The sequence below is a fragment of the Dermochelys coriacea genome, chromosome 14 (assembly GCF_009764565.3).
Source record: "Dermochelys coriacea isolate rDerCor1 chromosome 14, rDerCor1.pri.v4, whole genome shotgun sequence".
Classification (NCBI taxonomy): domain Eukaryota; kingdom Metazoa; phylum Chordata; order Testudines; family Dermochelyidae; genus Dermochelys; species Dermochelys coriacea.
In genome coordinates this window covers 22,633,825-22,648,641 of record NC_050081.1, presented here as the reverse complement: position 1 = coordinate 22,648,641, position 14,817 = coordinate 22,633,825, and the positions used below count along the sequence as shown (strand labels likewise).

General features: G+C 47.9%; 1 protein-coding gene across 13 annotated transcripts in view; it reads right to left on the bottom strand.

Moving 5' to 3' along the window:
* Positions 1 to 14,817, bottom strand: part of ARHGAP44 (Rho GTPase activating protein 44) — a 160,695-nt gene that overhangs the window by 46,007 nt on the left and 99,871 nt on the right. For 12 of the 13 annotated variants that reach the window (XM_043497306.1, XM_043497302.1, XM_043497300.1 and 9 more), the window contains 4 exons: positions 13,193 to 13,297; positions 12,058 to 12,134; positions 11,108 to 11,219; positions 9,870 to 9,946 (listed from right to left, as the gene is read on the bottom strand). In XM_043497306.1, the coding sequence (XP_043353241.1) occupies positions 9,870 to 9,946; positions 11,108 to 11,219; positions 12,058 to 12,134; positions 13,193 to 13,297 (371 nt within the window). Of the gene's footprint in view, positions 1 to 9,869; positions 9,947 to 11,107; positions 11,220 to 12,057; positions 12,135 to 13,188; positions 13,298 to 14,817 lie in introns of all 13 variants that reach the window. The other variant, XM_043497305.1, reaches the window with a different exon arrangement.

Genomic DNA, 14,817 nt, shown 5'->3' with positions numbered 1-14,817 from the left:
AGGGGACGCAATGGAACTGGGGTCAGCAACGGATGGCAGAGCTGCCTGGCAAAGGGAACGGCCATGCAAGGGGCTCAGCCACGTAGGCTTAGGTGCATCCTGACTGTAATCACTTAGCTCAAGATGGCATGCGGCAGACAGGGACATGTGGTCTCTGCGGCCCACCCCGCTACATTAAAAAGCCAGGTGGCTCCTCTCTGCTCCAGTACGTGCCAGTTAGCCCTGGCATGAGGTCAGTTAACAGACTGGCTATTCTCTGGCCCGCCAGCGATGAGGGCCAAGTTACTTCTCAAAGGAGTTGAGCAAGTGATGTGTCCCAGAGGTTGGATTGACCCAGCCTGAAAACAATCTCCTAGAGGATACAGGAGATTGAAACAATATTGAAAGGTTAATTTAAAAGGAAAAGCAGTTTCTAAAAGGCAAAAATTAGAGATTTCATAGATTCGTAGTCAGAAGGGACTATTCTGATCATCTAGTCTGACCTCCTGCATGATACAGGCCATGCAACTTCCCTGATGTAAATACCTATAGACTGTTTTCAAATCACCCCTAACCTGCTCTTTGTTAGCTAAATAGATTGAGTTCCTTGAGTCTATCACTATAAGGTCTGTTTTCCAATCCTTTAATCATTCTCATGGCTCTTCTCTGAACCCTCTCCAATTTATCAACATCATCCTTGAATTGTGGGCACCAGAACTGGATACAATATTCCACTAGCTGCTGCACTGGTACCAAATATGGAGGTGATATAACCTCCCTACTCCTACTTGAGATTCTCCTGCATATATATCCAAGGATCGCATTAGCCCTTTTTGACACAGTGTTACAGTTCGGGCACATGTGCAACTGACTATCCACCCTGACCCCTAAGTCTTTTTCAGAGTCCCTGCTTCCCAGGATAGAGTCCCCCATCCTGTACCTATGGCCCGCATTCTTTGTTCCTAAATATAGGACCTTACATTTGGCTTGCACATTATTTGCTTGCACCCAGTTTACCAAGAGATTCTGGTCTCCTCCTATCAGCGACCTGTCCTCTTCATTGTCCACCCCTCCCCCAATCTGCATGTCACCTGCAAACTTTATCACAAACGATTTTATATTTTCCTCCAAGTCATTAATAAAAATATTAAATAGCACAAGGCCAAGAACTGATCCTTGTGGGACTCCAGTAGAAATGGAGCCAATTGATGACGATTCCCCATTTACAGTTACATTTTGAGACTTATCAGTTAACCAGTTTTTAATCCATTTAATGTTCGCCACACACACGCTAGGTTCTTAATGAAAATGTCAAGCAGTACCAAGTTAAATGCCACACAGAAGTTTGGGGCCATGTCTACATTCAGCACAGCTATGGCATTATAGTTATGCTGCTGGTGCACTATAGTGTAGACACGTCTACGGTGACAGAAGGGTTTTTTTTCTCGCTGTAGGTAATCCACCTCTCTGAGCGGTAGCAGCTAGGTTGACAGAAACATTTTTCCATTGATCCAGCACATCTACACCCGAGCTTATGTCAGCATAGCAATGGTGCGCCCACAACACAGCTATGCTGATCAAAATTTTAAAGGTTGACTAGTCCTAAGTATCAACACTATTACTAAGGATATGATTCTGTCACAGAGGTCACAGATTATGAGGCTTTCTGGGACTTCTTCTGCAGCAGCAGGGCTGGAGCAGCCATCAGCCCTGGGCCCATCAAAGCAGCAACCCCAGGGCTTAAGCAGAAGCTAGGGTTGTGTCAGCACCCCTGGAGTTGGAGCAGCGGTGGTCAGCCCATGCTGCAGGAGCAGCTGCAGAGCCAGAGCAGTTGGCCAGAGGTTGGCCCGGGGGCTGCCGGAGCACCAACCCCTGGGACTGAAACAGCTGCAGGGGTTGGATCAGCCCCCCTGGGGCTGGAGCAGCTGCCTGAGGTCAGCCCCTGGCAGTGCGCCGACTGTTAGTCTCCCCCCCCCCCCCCCCGCAGGGTATTTTTGGTTAAAGGCAGGGAGAGGTCATGGGCTTCTGTGATTTTTTGTTTATTGCCTGTAGCCTGCCCCGGACTTTTACTAAAAATACCTGTGATAAAGGTGATAGAACCAACCTTAACCTGAACTATCAACCCAACTTGTAATCTCATCAAAAAATGCTCTGAAGTTAGTTTGACAAGATCTATTTTCCATAAGCCCATATCGATCAGCATTCATTACATTCACCTCTTTTAATTCTTAATGAATCAAGTCCTGTATCAACCATTCTATTATTTCGCCTCAGATTGATGTCTGGCTGACAGCCCCGCATCCCTCTGATGAGTTGCAATCTAAGCCACCATCTACATGGCCAAGGACGCAAAAGGATCATCTTCAAGAGATATTTGCAAAGAAAGAGCTCTGGCAGGCCAGAATTTCATCACCGACAGCAGAAGAACAGAATGGAAGATGTACTGGCAGGCTACCCTTGGGAGCAAGGTCTCCAAAGTCATCTGTCTGGGGAGAGAAAAGCTGCATGCAGCCTCTCACCCTACAGTAACTCCTCACTTAATGTAGTCCCGAAAAGAAAAGGAGTACTTGTGGCACCTTAGAGACTAACAAATTTATTAGAGCATAAGCTTTCGTGAGCTACAGCTCACTTCATCGGATGCATTTGGTGGAAAAAACAGAGGAGAGATTTATATACACACACACAGAGAACATGAAACAATGGGTTTATCATACACACTGTAAGGAGAGTGATCACTTAAGATAAGCCATCACCCACAGCAGGGGGGGAAAGGAGGAAAACCTTCCATGGTGACAAGCAGGTAGGCTAATTCCAGCAGTTAACAAGAATATCAGAGGAACAGTGGGGGGTGGGGTGGGGGGGAGAAATACCATGGGGAAATAGTTTTACTTTGTGTAATGACTCATCCATTCCCAGTCTCTATTCAAGCCTAAGTTAATTGTATCCAGTTTGCAAATTAATTCCAATTCAGCAGTCTCTCGTTGGAGTCTGTTTTTGAAGCTTTTTTGTTGAAGTATAGCCACTCTTAGGTCTGTGATCGAGTGACCAGAGAGATTGAAGTGTTCTCCAACTGGTTTTTGAATGTTATAATTCTTGACGTCTGATTTGTGTCCATTCATTCTTTTACGTAGAGACTGTCCAGTTTGGCCAATGTACATGGCAGAGGGGCATTGCTGGCACATGATGGCATATATCACATTGGTAGATGCGCAGGTGAACGAGCCTCTGATAGTGTGGCTGATGTGATTAGGCCCTATGATGGTATCCCCTGAATAGATATGTGGACAGAGTTGGCAACGGGCTTTGTTGCAAGGATAGGTTCCTGGGTTAGTGGTTCTGTTGTGTGGTGTGTGGTTGCTGGTGAGTATTTGCTTCAGATTGGGGGGCTGTCTGTAAGCAAGGACTGGTCTATCTCCCAAGATCTGAGAGAGCGATGGCTCGTCCTTCAGGATAGGTTGTAGATCCTTGATGATGCGTTGGAGAGGTTTTAGTTGGGGGCTGAAGGTGATGGCTAGTGGCGTTCTGTTGTTTTCTTTGTTGGGCCTGTCCTGTAGTAGGTGACTTCTGGGTACTCTTCTGGCTCTGTCAATCTGTTTCTTCACTTCAGCAGGTGGGTATTGTAGTTGTAGGAATGCATGATAGAGATCTTGTAGGTGTTTGTCTCTGTCTGAGGGGTTGGAGCAAATGCGGTTATATCGTAGCGCTTGGCTGTAGACAATGGATCGAGTGGTATGATCTGGATGAAAGCTAGAGGCATGTAGGTAGGAATAGCGGTCAGTAGGTTTCCGATATAGGGTGGTGTTTATGTGACCATCGCTTATTAGCACCGTAGTGTCCAGGAAGTGGATCTCTTGTGTGGACTGGTCCAGGCTGAGGTTGATGGTGGGATGGAAATTGTTGAAATCATGGTGGAATTCCTCAAGAGCTTCTTTTCCATGGGTCCAGATGATGAAGATGTCATCAATGTAGCGCAAGTAGAGTAGGGGCATTAGGGGACGAGAGCTGAGGAAGCGTTGTTCTAAGTCAGCCATAAAAATGTTGGTATACTGTGGGGCCATGCGGGTACCCATCGCAGTGCCGCTGATTTGAAGGTATACATTGTCACCAAATGTGAAATAGTTATGGGTCAGGACAAAGTCACAAAGTTCTGCCACCAGGTTAGCCGTGACAGTATCGGGGATACTGTTCCTGACGGCTTGTAGTCCATCTTTGTGTGGAATGTTGGTGTAGAGGGCTTCTACATCCATAGTGGCTAGGATGGTGTTTTTAGGAAGATCACCAATGGACTGTAGTTTCCTCAGGAAATCGGTGGTGTCTCGAAGATAGCTGGGAGTGCTGGTAACGAAGGGCCTGAGGAGGGAGTCTACATAGCCAGACAATCCTGCTGTCAGGGTGCCAATGCCTGAGATGATGGGGCGTCCAGGATTTCCAGGTTTATGGATCTTGGGTAGCAGATAGAATACCCCAGGTCGGGGCTCCAGGGGTGTGTCTGTGCGGATTTGTTCTTGTGCTTTTTCAGGGAGTTTCTTGAGCAAATGCTGTAGTTTCTTTTGGTAACTCTCAGTGGGATCAGAGGGTAATGGCTTGTAGAAAGTGGTGTTGGAGAGCTGCCTAGTAGCCTCTTGTTCATACTCCGACCTATTCATGATGACGACAGCACCTCCTTTGTCAGCCTTTTTGATTATGATGTCAGAGTTGTTTCTGAGGCTGTGGATGGCACTGTGTTCTGCATGGCTGATGTTATGGGGTAAGCGATGCTGCTTTTCCACAATTTCAGCTCGTGCACGTCGGCGGAAGCAGTCTATGTAGAAATCCAGGCTGCTGTTTCGACCTTTGTCCTGACCCATAACTATTTCACATTTGGTGACAATGTATACCTTCAAATCAGCGGCACTGCGATGGGTACCCGCATGGCCCCACAGTATGCCAACATTTTTATGGCTGACTTAGAACAACGCTTCCTCAGCTCTCGTCCCCTAATGCCCCTACTCTACTTGCGCTACATTGATGACATCTTCATCATCTGGACCCATGGAAAAGAAGCTCTTGAGGAATTCCACCATGATTTCAACAATTTCCATCCCACCATCAACCTCAGCCTGGACCAGTCCACACAAGAGATCCACTTCCTGGACACTACGGTGCTAATAAGCGATGGTCACATAAACACCACCCTATATCGGAAACCTACTGACCGCTATTCCTACCTACATGCCTCTAGCTTTCATCCAGATCATACCACTCGATCCATTGTCTACAGCCAAGCGCTACGATATAACCGCATTTGCTCCAACCCCTCAGACAGAGACAAACACCTACAAGATCTCTATCATGCATTCCTACAACTACAATACCCACCTGCTGAAGTGAAGAAACAGATTGACAGAGCCAGAAGAGTACCCAGAAGTCACCTACTACAGGACAGGCCCAACAAAGAAAACAACAGAACGCCACTAGCCATCACCTTCAGCCCCCAACTAAAACCTCTCCAACGCATCATCAAGGATCTACAACCTATCCTGAAGGACGAGCCATCGCTCTCTCAGATCTTGGGAGATAGACCAGTCCTTGCTTACAGACAGCCCCCCAATCTGAAGCAAATACTCACCAGCAACCACACACCACACAACAGAACCACTAACCCAGGAACCTATCCTTGCAACAAAGCCCGTTGCCAACTCTGTCCACATATCTATTCAGGGGATACCATCATAGGGCCTAATCACATCAGCCACACTATCAGAGGCTCGTTCACCTGCGCATCTACCAATGTGATATATGCCATCATGTGCCAGCAATGCCCCTCTGCCATGTACATTGGCCAAACTGGACAGTCTCTACGTAAAAGAATGAATGGACACAAATCAGACGTCAAGAATTATAACATTCAAAAACCAGTTGGAGAACACTTCAATCTCTCTGGTCACTCGATCACAGACCTAAGAGTGGCTATACTTCAACAAAAAAGCTTCAAAAACAGACTCCAACGAGAGACTGCTGAATTGGAATTAATTTGCAAACTGGATACAATTAACTTAGGCTTGAATAGAGACTGGGAATGGATGAGTCATTACACAAAGTAAAACTATTTCCCCATGGTATTTCTCCCTCCCCCCCCCACTGTTCCTCTGATATTCTTGTTAACTGCTGGAATTAGCCTACCTGCTTGTCACCATGGAAGGTTTTCCTCCTTTCCCCCCCCTGCTGTGGGTGATGGCTTATCTTAAGTGATCACTCTCCTTACAGTGTGTATGATAAACCCATTGTTTCATGTTCTCTGTGTGTGTGTATATAAATCTCTCCTCTGTTTTTTCCACCAAATGCATCCGATGAAGTGAGCTGTAGCTCACGAAAGCTTATGCTCTAATAAATTTGTTAGTCTCTAAGGTGCCACAAGTACTCCTTTTCTTTTTGCGAATACAGACTAACACGGCTGCTACTCTGAAATGTAGTCCCGGTTATTCGTTGTTACGTTGCTGATCAATTAGGGAACATGCTTGTTCAAAGTTGTGCAATGTTCCCTTATAACTTGTTTGGCAGCCGCCTGATTTGTCCACTGCTTGCAGAAAGAGCAGCCCGTTGGAGTGAGCTGGTGGGGGCTTGGAACGAGGGTGGGCCGGCAGCCCCCATCAGCTCCCCACTCCCCTAAGTTCCCTGTGAGGCAGCCGCCCAGCAGGCTATCAATTGCTGGGCAGTTAAGCTGTCCCTCCCCGCACTGCCATGTGCTGCTCCTACCCTCTGTCTTGGAGCTGCTCCTGGAAGCCTCCTCCTTGCTGTGCAGGGAGGGAAAGAGGGGTGCTAATGTCAGGGGGTCCCCCGCCCCCCGCTCCTTTACCCCATCTCCACAGAGCCGGGCGGGGGACAGGACACATGACATGACAGGACTCAGGACAGAGAGAGCTTTCAGACAGCACCTGCTGTCTCAACTTGCTGATCTACTTAAAAAGGCAGGTGTCAGAGTAGCAGCCGTGTTAGTTTGTATCCGCAAAAAGAAAAGGAGGACTTGTGGCACCTTAGAGACTAACAAATTTATTTGAGCATAAGCTTTCGTGAGCTACAGCTCACTTCATCGGATGAATTCAGTGGAAAATACAGTGGGGAGATTTATATACACAGAGAACAACCATACACACTGTAATCAGAGTGATCAGATAAGGTGAGCTATTACCAGCAGGAGAGCGGGGGGGGGGGGGGGGGGGGAGGAGGGAGGGGGGACCTTTTGTAGTGATAATCAACGTGGGCCATTTCCAGCAGTTGACAAGAACTTCTGAGGAACAGCAGGGGGCGGGGGGAGAGAAGGGGGAGAAGAAACATGGGGAAATAGTTTTACTTTGTGTAATGACCCACCCATTCCCAGTCTTTATTCAAGCTTAAGTTAATTGTATCCAGTTTGAAAATTAATTCCAATTCAGCAGTCTCTTGTTGGAGTCTGTTTTTGAAGTTTTTTTGTTGAAGAATTGCCACTTTTAGGTCTGTAAAAAGGCAGTGTACTTAGAGTGGGGTCAGCATACTTAAAGGAGCAATGCGCATCTCTCTCTCTCTCACACTCACAAACACACCCCGTGTATGTTTCTGTCTCTCTCTGCCATGCAGTCTCCCCTCCCTCCATTCATGCTGTTTTGTACAGTGAGGCTACATTAACAACGTGTTAACTCTTGAGGGCGCAGCTGAGTGCTTGTTCATCATTTAGCAGAAAGGCATTCCCTGAGAAATATCCCACCCAGGATTCACTTAACATCGTTTCACTTAAAGTAGCATTTTTCAAGAATGTAACTTCAACCTTAAATGAAGAGCTATTGTATTTCTATGCTGTTCAGGTTCTTCCACCACCCTCATCAACTTAGTAGTAGAGCACCTTCCCGTGATACATTAAGTGACGTGACTAACGTCCGTCATGTGTGGCCTGTTCTCTCTCTCATCCTCCCCTCCCCCCCGTGGGAGAATTGTGGGGCTTTGTTGTGGTACGGTCTTGTTTTGGGGTTTGCCTGTTTATATGTATGCACTGCTCTGTCTTTACATTGCAGAAGACAGGCAGAAGTGCACCAGACATTTGGAACTGAAGGTGGGGAGGTTTGTGATGGTCCTTAGTTCTTTGTCCTAGTTCGTTCTAGACCTGGGAAGCTCTGGATTATTCCAGCATGTTTCAAAAACATCTAGTTTGAAATAAAAATAAAACTATAATAGGCTGGGATGGGAGGTTTCAGAGAAGAGTCTGAAGAGAAAAATCCTGTTTTGGAAAAGAAGATTTATTTAAAAAAAAAAAAAAAAAAACCAAACCAAACCAAAAAACGGTTTTCACATTTTCCTGTAGCCCCCTGAACAAAACCTCTTCACCAGCCTGCTTGTCTGACAGACAGCAAATAGAAACTGACCTGATCAGGATCACTGAAAGCTGGGTAGGGAGCTAGCCTTTCTATTTGCTTTGCGATGTGCCTAGCACACCTCTCAGGGCAACAATAACTAACAACCTGCATAAAAGGGGAACAATAAACTACAATACGTTAAAAAATATTGCATTCGTAATAATGGATGGCATTTGCAAATAACGTACTGGAGGAATTTTTTTAAATAGGATTTTTATGTGGTTAGCATCCTTTTAAAATCCAGCCACATCAAATTTCTCATCACCCTGCTCTCTTTTCATTTAAAAAAAAATGTTGAAAAAGAAATCACCTCTGGAAAACTCCAGACTCAGGCAAAACGTGTTTCTGCTCATATTATAACCTCCTGGAAAGCTAGGTTTCTGATGGAACATGCTGGCCCATCCACACCTCTGGCTGTGCTAGCTACGGCTTTGCAACACTCCAATAAACCGGTAGGAGTCTACTTTGCGACGAATCCCTGCCCGCCTATGCAAGGCTTCACCAAAATGGAGAAGAACCAGACTTGTGCAACAAACAAATAATCCCATTTTGAAGAGAGCGTGCAAGGAAAGGAATCTGCATATTTTTCAGATGGAAGCTGAAATGCTGGCTCATTGCTTAACCTGACTCCAGGTCATTTGCTGGTGGCCTGACATGGACCTATTGACTGCGCCTGTCATTCACCGGGACAGATTGACAGCCCCTGCCAGGTACTCCTAATGGTTATAACACACGGTGGTGGCAGGACAGCTGGGCATGGCTAGTGCATTGGAATGATGCATGTGAACACACCCAATGCTAATGAAGACTCCAAAGCAACCTTCTCAACTGTTCTACAAATTAAGCTGAAGTAAATAAATACATAAAAATAAACTCCTCAGTAGAGTGATCATGATGGAAAATCGATACTAACTGGTCCTAAGTAAAGCAGAATCCCCCACACCATACTCCCCCGTGGGCTTCTTTAGACAGAAAATCAAAAATACTCTGTGTGGTAAAAGCTGAGCCAAACTGATGGGAGGGATTCAGGCTGGCTCTGATAGATTTAACAGCAGAGACTGACCAGTCAATGCATCCTGACTGTTTTATTTAGCTCTGGAGGCCTAGATAGAATGAGGTGGTGAGCATCTCAGTCCCCTGTCACCTCACCAAATCCATCGATAGGCACGGCACCCATTGGGGCACCTGCTTGGCTCTCTCAGCTGATGGGCCAAGGAGTGAATGGGTGACACAGACTGAAACACATGGTCATTGTGAGCCAAGACTGAGGCCCAGTGGTGGGGTGACGTAGAAGAAACGTGCACCACTGCTGCCTAAAATATCCATGCTCTCTGGACAAACAAAGCACTTCTCCTTCGGAGCTGTCAATCCACTGCTTTGAAATCAGCTGTAATTTACTTGAGAACATTTCTTAAAAAACTACAGAAGTTGCTTCGAAAAATCATTTTTCCAAACTCATTGAAAGAGGAAAACCGGCTGGGCAGCAAAGCCAGCTGGAGGGAGACCGACCGAGACGATGCTTCCTACCTTGTCCGTGAGGAATCCATATCCAAGACTAATTTTGCTAAATGCTTCCTCTGTTTTTGGATATTTGGGATTTCCACCTGCAGCAAGGAGACAAAACACCACAGCTGGAATGCAGGCTGCTGCTGTCAACCGCCCAGGACAGGCGCTCCCAACCTCTTGGGGGGATTGCACCTGTCTACAAGCGAAGACCTTTGCCGCCCAGCCACTGCTCAGTGCCTCCCGTTCAGCTGGGCATACATTGACCCCCAATGCAGGCAGGCTGCCAGTCATGGTGAGACTGGCATGCTTACGGGAGGCTCTGCCATTGGGGTCTGCCCCCACTCGGAAAAGTGAGACAATGAAATCAGAGTAAAAGAGGTTCCCAGTACTATGCTCTATTCACTGTTCATTTGTTGGAATGGCTCTTTGGGATGCAGAACCCTTGCAGGAAGAAAGCGCAGAGGCACTGTAGAATCAGGGGCATTTTGCACTCGTCGGTCCGCTTGGCTTGCAGGAGATTTAAAGCCACAGTAGCAGCCACATTTCACTGAGCAGTCCAGGCAGCTTGGCAGAGCACAGGGGAGCACTTGCAAAAATGCCTTGAATTAACAATTACAAATAAAGGCAAGTTGAAGGCCCCCGTCCCTCACCCCCATAACCGTGACCTAAGGCTGCCTATAACAGCACAAGTGCCATTGCAAACCAGGAAGGCAAGATGGGCAATGTCAGCACACAGAGACCCAGCACAAAGGCTTGTTGTTCCGGGCCTGATCTGTAATTCATTCCATGCATGGGATGCCCATTGAAGCCACCAAGAGTTCTGCATATGCTGGGCTCTTAGGATTGGCCTGCAAGGTAGAGATGGGGAGCCTAGATCCTTTGTCAAAAAGCCCTTTGGAGAATGTGTGCCACTAGCTGGGAACCTCAGCCTAGGACACAAGGAAGAATCCTAATGAGCGGCAGTGAAAAAATGTGAACAGAATGTTGGGAATCATTAGGAAAGGGAAAGATAAGAAGACAGAAAATATTGTATTGCCTCTATATAAATCCACGGTATGCCCACATCTTGAATACTGCAGGCAGATGTGGTCACCCCATCTCAAAAAAGCGTGTGGAACCCCACCCTGAAAGGCACCACTAAAGGGGAGTGACTGCATTCAGCAGAGCTCATCACACTGCTCCATGCACTGGCCAGAGGGGTCGGTGTCGCACACCTTGCCAGCCCTGCTGCGGGCTCTCAGCGCCTCAATCCCCCTTACCTCAGCTAGCACAAACAGAGGCTCGATCACATCCCGTTCTACTTCCAGCTCGAAATGGATGAGCTCCTGGGCTAGTTTATCTTCCGCCTCGCCGCATAATTTGAGCATCTTCCTGCGAAAGAGAAGAGATGGGAGACACACTGAGTGAAAACCCAGCTCCAGTGCCCCCCCACCCCATGTGCACTCACACGAGCCATGCAACTGAGACATTAAGAAGTGCAACTTGGCGGCTTGTGCACCACAGTGATGGGACTAGATGCAAGGGCGCTAGCTGACATTTTCTGCGTGAATGCACTGGCCTGCAGATAAAGGCATGGCAGGATGAGAGCGAGGCCTTGTGCCACACACCTCAGTCAACTCTGGGGCAGAGGGTGAAAGGCAGGAATACCCAATAGAGGTGTCATTCATGGTCTTCAGTGGAGATGGTTAAGGGTCACTCGACAGGGGTCCTTGGGGGTTGAGGGAGTGGAGGACAGCCTGTGTTACTGGGGGTAGAGAGACTGGACAGGAGGCAGCATCCCTTCTAGGAAGGTTGTAGAGACACCCAAGGGTGTACCATGACCTGTCAGGGGGTGGGTCAGCAGGGTGGGAGCAGGAAGAGCCATGGCCTGCAGGTTTCTAGGACTTTAGTCTCCCTCTGCAGGTATGGTTGCCCCTTCGAAGCCTGCTGGAGGGGAACAGAGCCTAGCCAGAGGCTGTCCCCCTCTGCCCCACCCCCCATCAAGAGGGGCAGTGGGACTGGACAGGGAGTGAGCAGAAACAGCCCATGAGGGTGCTGCTCGCCTGCCGCTCATCAATCCCTACACTGCAGCCAGGAGAAGCCTGGGGAGCCAGCCTGCTTTGCTAGCATTTCACACCCACTTTGCAAGGCTGTCAGCCATGAGGCAAGTAGCCAGGCAGGGGAGAGCCTGGAGCGCGCAGTGGACAACAGTCTACTTAGAACTTCTTACCCCAGTAGAGAGTCGTCCCCTAAAATGGCGGAGCCTTCCGTTAAGCACTGGGCCAGCGTCGTCAAAGGTAACTTTTTCTGCAAAGGAAGCATGCTGGGCATGAATGACTGTCCAACGGAGAGCTGGATTCTCACATGACCTGCAATCTGAGATTCAATTCTAACGCCACCTCCAGGTGGAGCTGGGCTACATAGACCAGGACTGGTTTGGGGGGTGCGTGTCCATTCCTGGTAAAAGGGTCTCTCAGCTCCCTGCCTTGGCCTGGCTGGTTGGCGGGCCAGTGAGGAGTCCACACAGCCTGAAGGCTGCAGGACAAGACAACTGCTCACATCTTAAACGGTGCAGCAAAGATGTATGAAAGAACCAGCCCCCAGCCAATGCCCCCCTGACCCCAGCACCTTGGGGATGTGTGAGCTGGGACCGAGTACTGAGGTTCATGGTCCAGGCCCATCCCAACCACTCAGCCCTATGGGGAGCACTAATGCTGCCGATGCATTACCCAACAGGCTCTGGTTTAGTACCTAAATCTGACCTCCGACCCCATGCTCTGCAGAGAAGTGGCTGCCCATGGTCACACAGCTGCCATGGGAGGGAGGCGCCCCGTACAGAAAGGCGAGAGAGCTGTAGGCAAAGCTCCCCAGCCCTTATCCTGCCCCAAACACACACAGGTTTGGCAGAGAGCCTGCAATGGAGGAGAACAAGCTAGTCCCGGTGACGTTTGACAGGAGGAAGCTCTGCTGATGGCATTTCACTTCTGCTTCATTCAGCATTCTCCCTCCCATTCTCTCTGGCCTGCGTCCCTGACACCGGTGGAGAAAAAGCAAAGATGAAGTCAGTCTGCAATCACACAGCAGAGAGTGGCAGCTTGACACGCAGGCAGAGCTCGGCAGGGATTCACACCCAGCGGAATGATTTAATACACACACACCCTATGGGCCAGATACATTCCAACGCACGCTGTGCACCCCCCCAGCCAACTTAAGGTCATGGAAATATATGGAGGATTGATTCATTTACACACACATTAAGAAGACTTTTCAATTTTCTACAGACTCCCTCTCAAGCCTGAGCTCTGACACATCCCGTGCTTAACATCTGGCTGCTTACAGCCCAAATTCTTAACACAGCCACTTACTGAGCGCTTGTCAGCATCCACGCCTTGTTGCCCCTGCAGACAGGCTGTCAGTTTCTTGTGAGTGCTGTGGGAGACCTGCTTCACCAGCTCCAACCGCTTCTCCACCTGCAGATGGATGGACACAGTTGGCAGCACATCAAAGGGACAATATAGCACCAGCCGCCAGAGCACCAGCTGTGAAAAACAATCCAAGGGCAGCTGTCCCTTCCCCACCTGTCCCTCATCCCACAGACAGAACGTTGCCTCTTGAAGCCTGCCGACGTGACCCTGAGCACAGCTCCCCACTTTAAAGAAAGAGACTGCGCTAGACCTTATGAAGCCAGATGTCCCGTTGTTCCTTACGAGATACATGGTGCAGCATTGGTGCCGTAACATGCACTGCGAGCGGTTTTGGGGGTTTTTTTGTGCAAGGAAATTTTAAGCAGGATTGAGAATTGGGCTCACTGCTGCTGCTCCTGGTAACATTTACTTCCTAAGGGGGTATTTATTGATGCACAGTCATTTGCAGATTGTATTGTTCAGTTCATTCACAAAAATTAATGCAACCTTTTAATAATATAGGAAATAAGCGTTCAGGGATAAGACAGAACATTCCATGCAACTTATATCGGATATTTATATAGTATTTTAATCCTAATGGATCCCAAAACATTGCTACAGGCTGTACAGAGAGGGATCACTTAGCACCCATGGAAATGCAGCCACCTCTGGAGTAGAGCCCAGCAGCTGTGTAACACCACACAATCCCTATTGTATCATTTAGGACAGGAGAGGGAAGTTTAGATAATCAGAATGTAGTTTCCCAAAACAGAATTTGGCCATGACATGAGGAATCCGTTACTGTTTGGGCTCTTAATAAAGGGTGATTAACCTTTGGAACAAACTGTCAAGGAAAGTGATGGACTCTCCAGCTCTTGGAGTCTTTGCATCCAGAGTGGATGCTCTGGTCAGACACAAGTTTTTGGACTCTTAGCCTTGTGCTATCCAGGAGGCCAGACGAGATGGTTTAATGGTCCCTCAAAATCTATGAATCTAAATGACCACAAGAGGTGACAACCTCTATATTACGTCTCATCCAGAAGATGGTGTGACTGCTCAGATTCTGGAACAGTTGAGATGAGAGAGGCAGAGGAGAGACCATGGTGACAGAACTGCGTAGAGAGATCAGGTAAAAGACTGGGAGGCGTTGCCAGTGCTTACTCTCTGCTCTTCTATTCCACGACAACACCTCTATCATCTCACTTGTGTGTGAATTTCCACACAGACTCTGGTGTTTGTATTTGAAGCAGATACTATTGGAAGGGGGGCAATGGGAGCAAACACCTGACAAATGACACATTCACTTTAAATATTTCTCTGATCCAAAAGGCTATGCCTCCTGGAAAGGAAGGGAACCCCAACAAACTAAAGGCAGTCCCAGAGAATTTGAATCGCATCCCTGGGTCCCCCATTAGCAACTCCAGGGCAGCATTTGCTGTCTAGCTCAGATCCAGATGGGGCTCCTGTTACCACAGAGACAAGGTCCTTCACTTTCAGTTTGCATTTGGTTTCAAATTTCCCAGAAATGTATCAGTGTTTATTATGAAATTTAAAAAAAAAAAAAGGTTAAAATCAGTGCAAAAAAT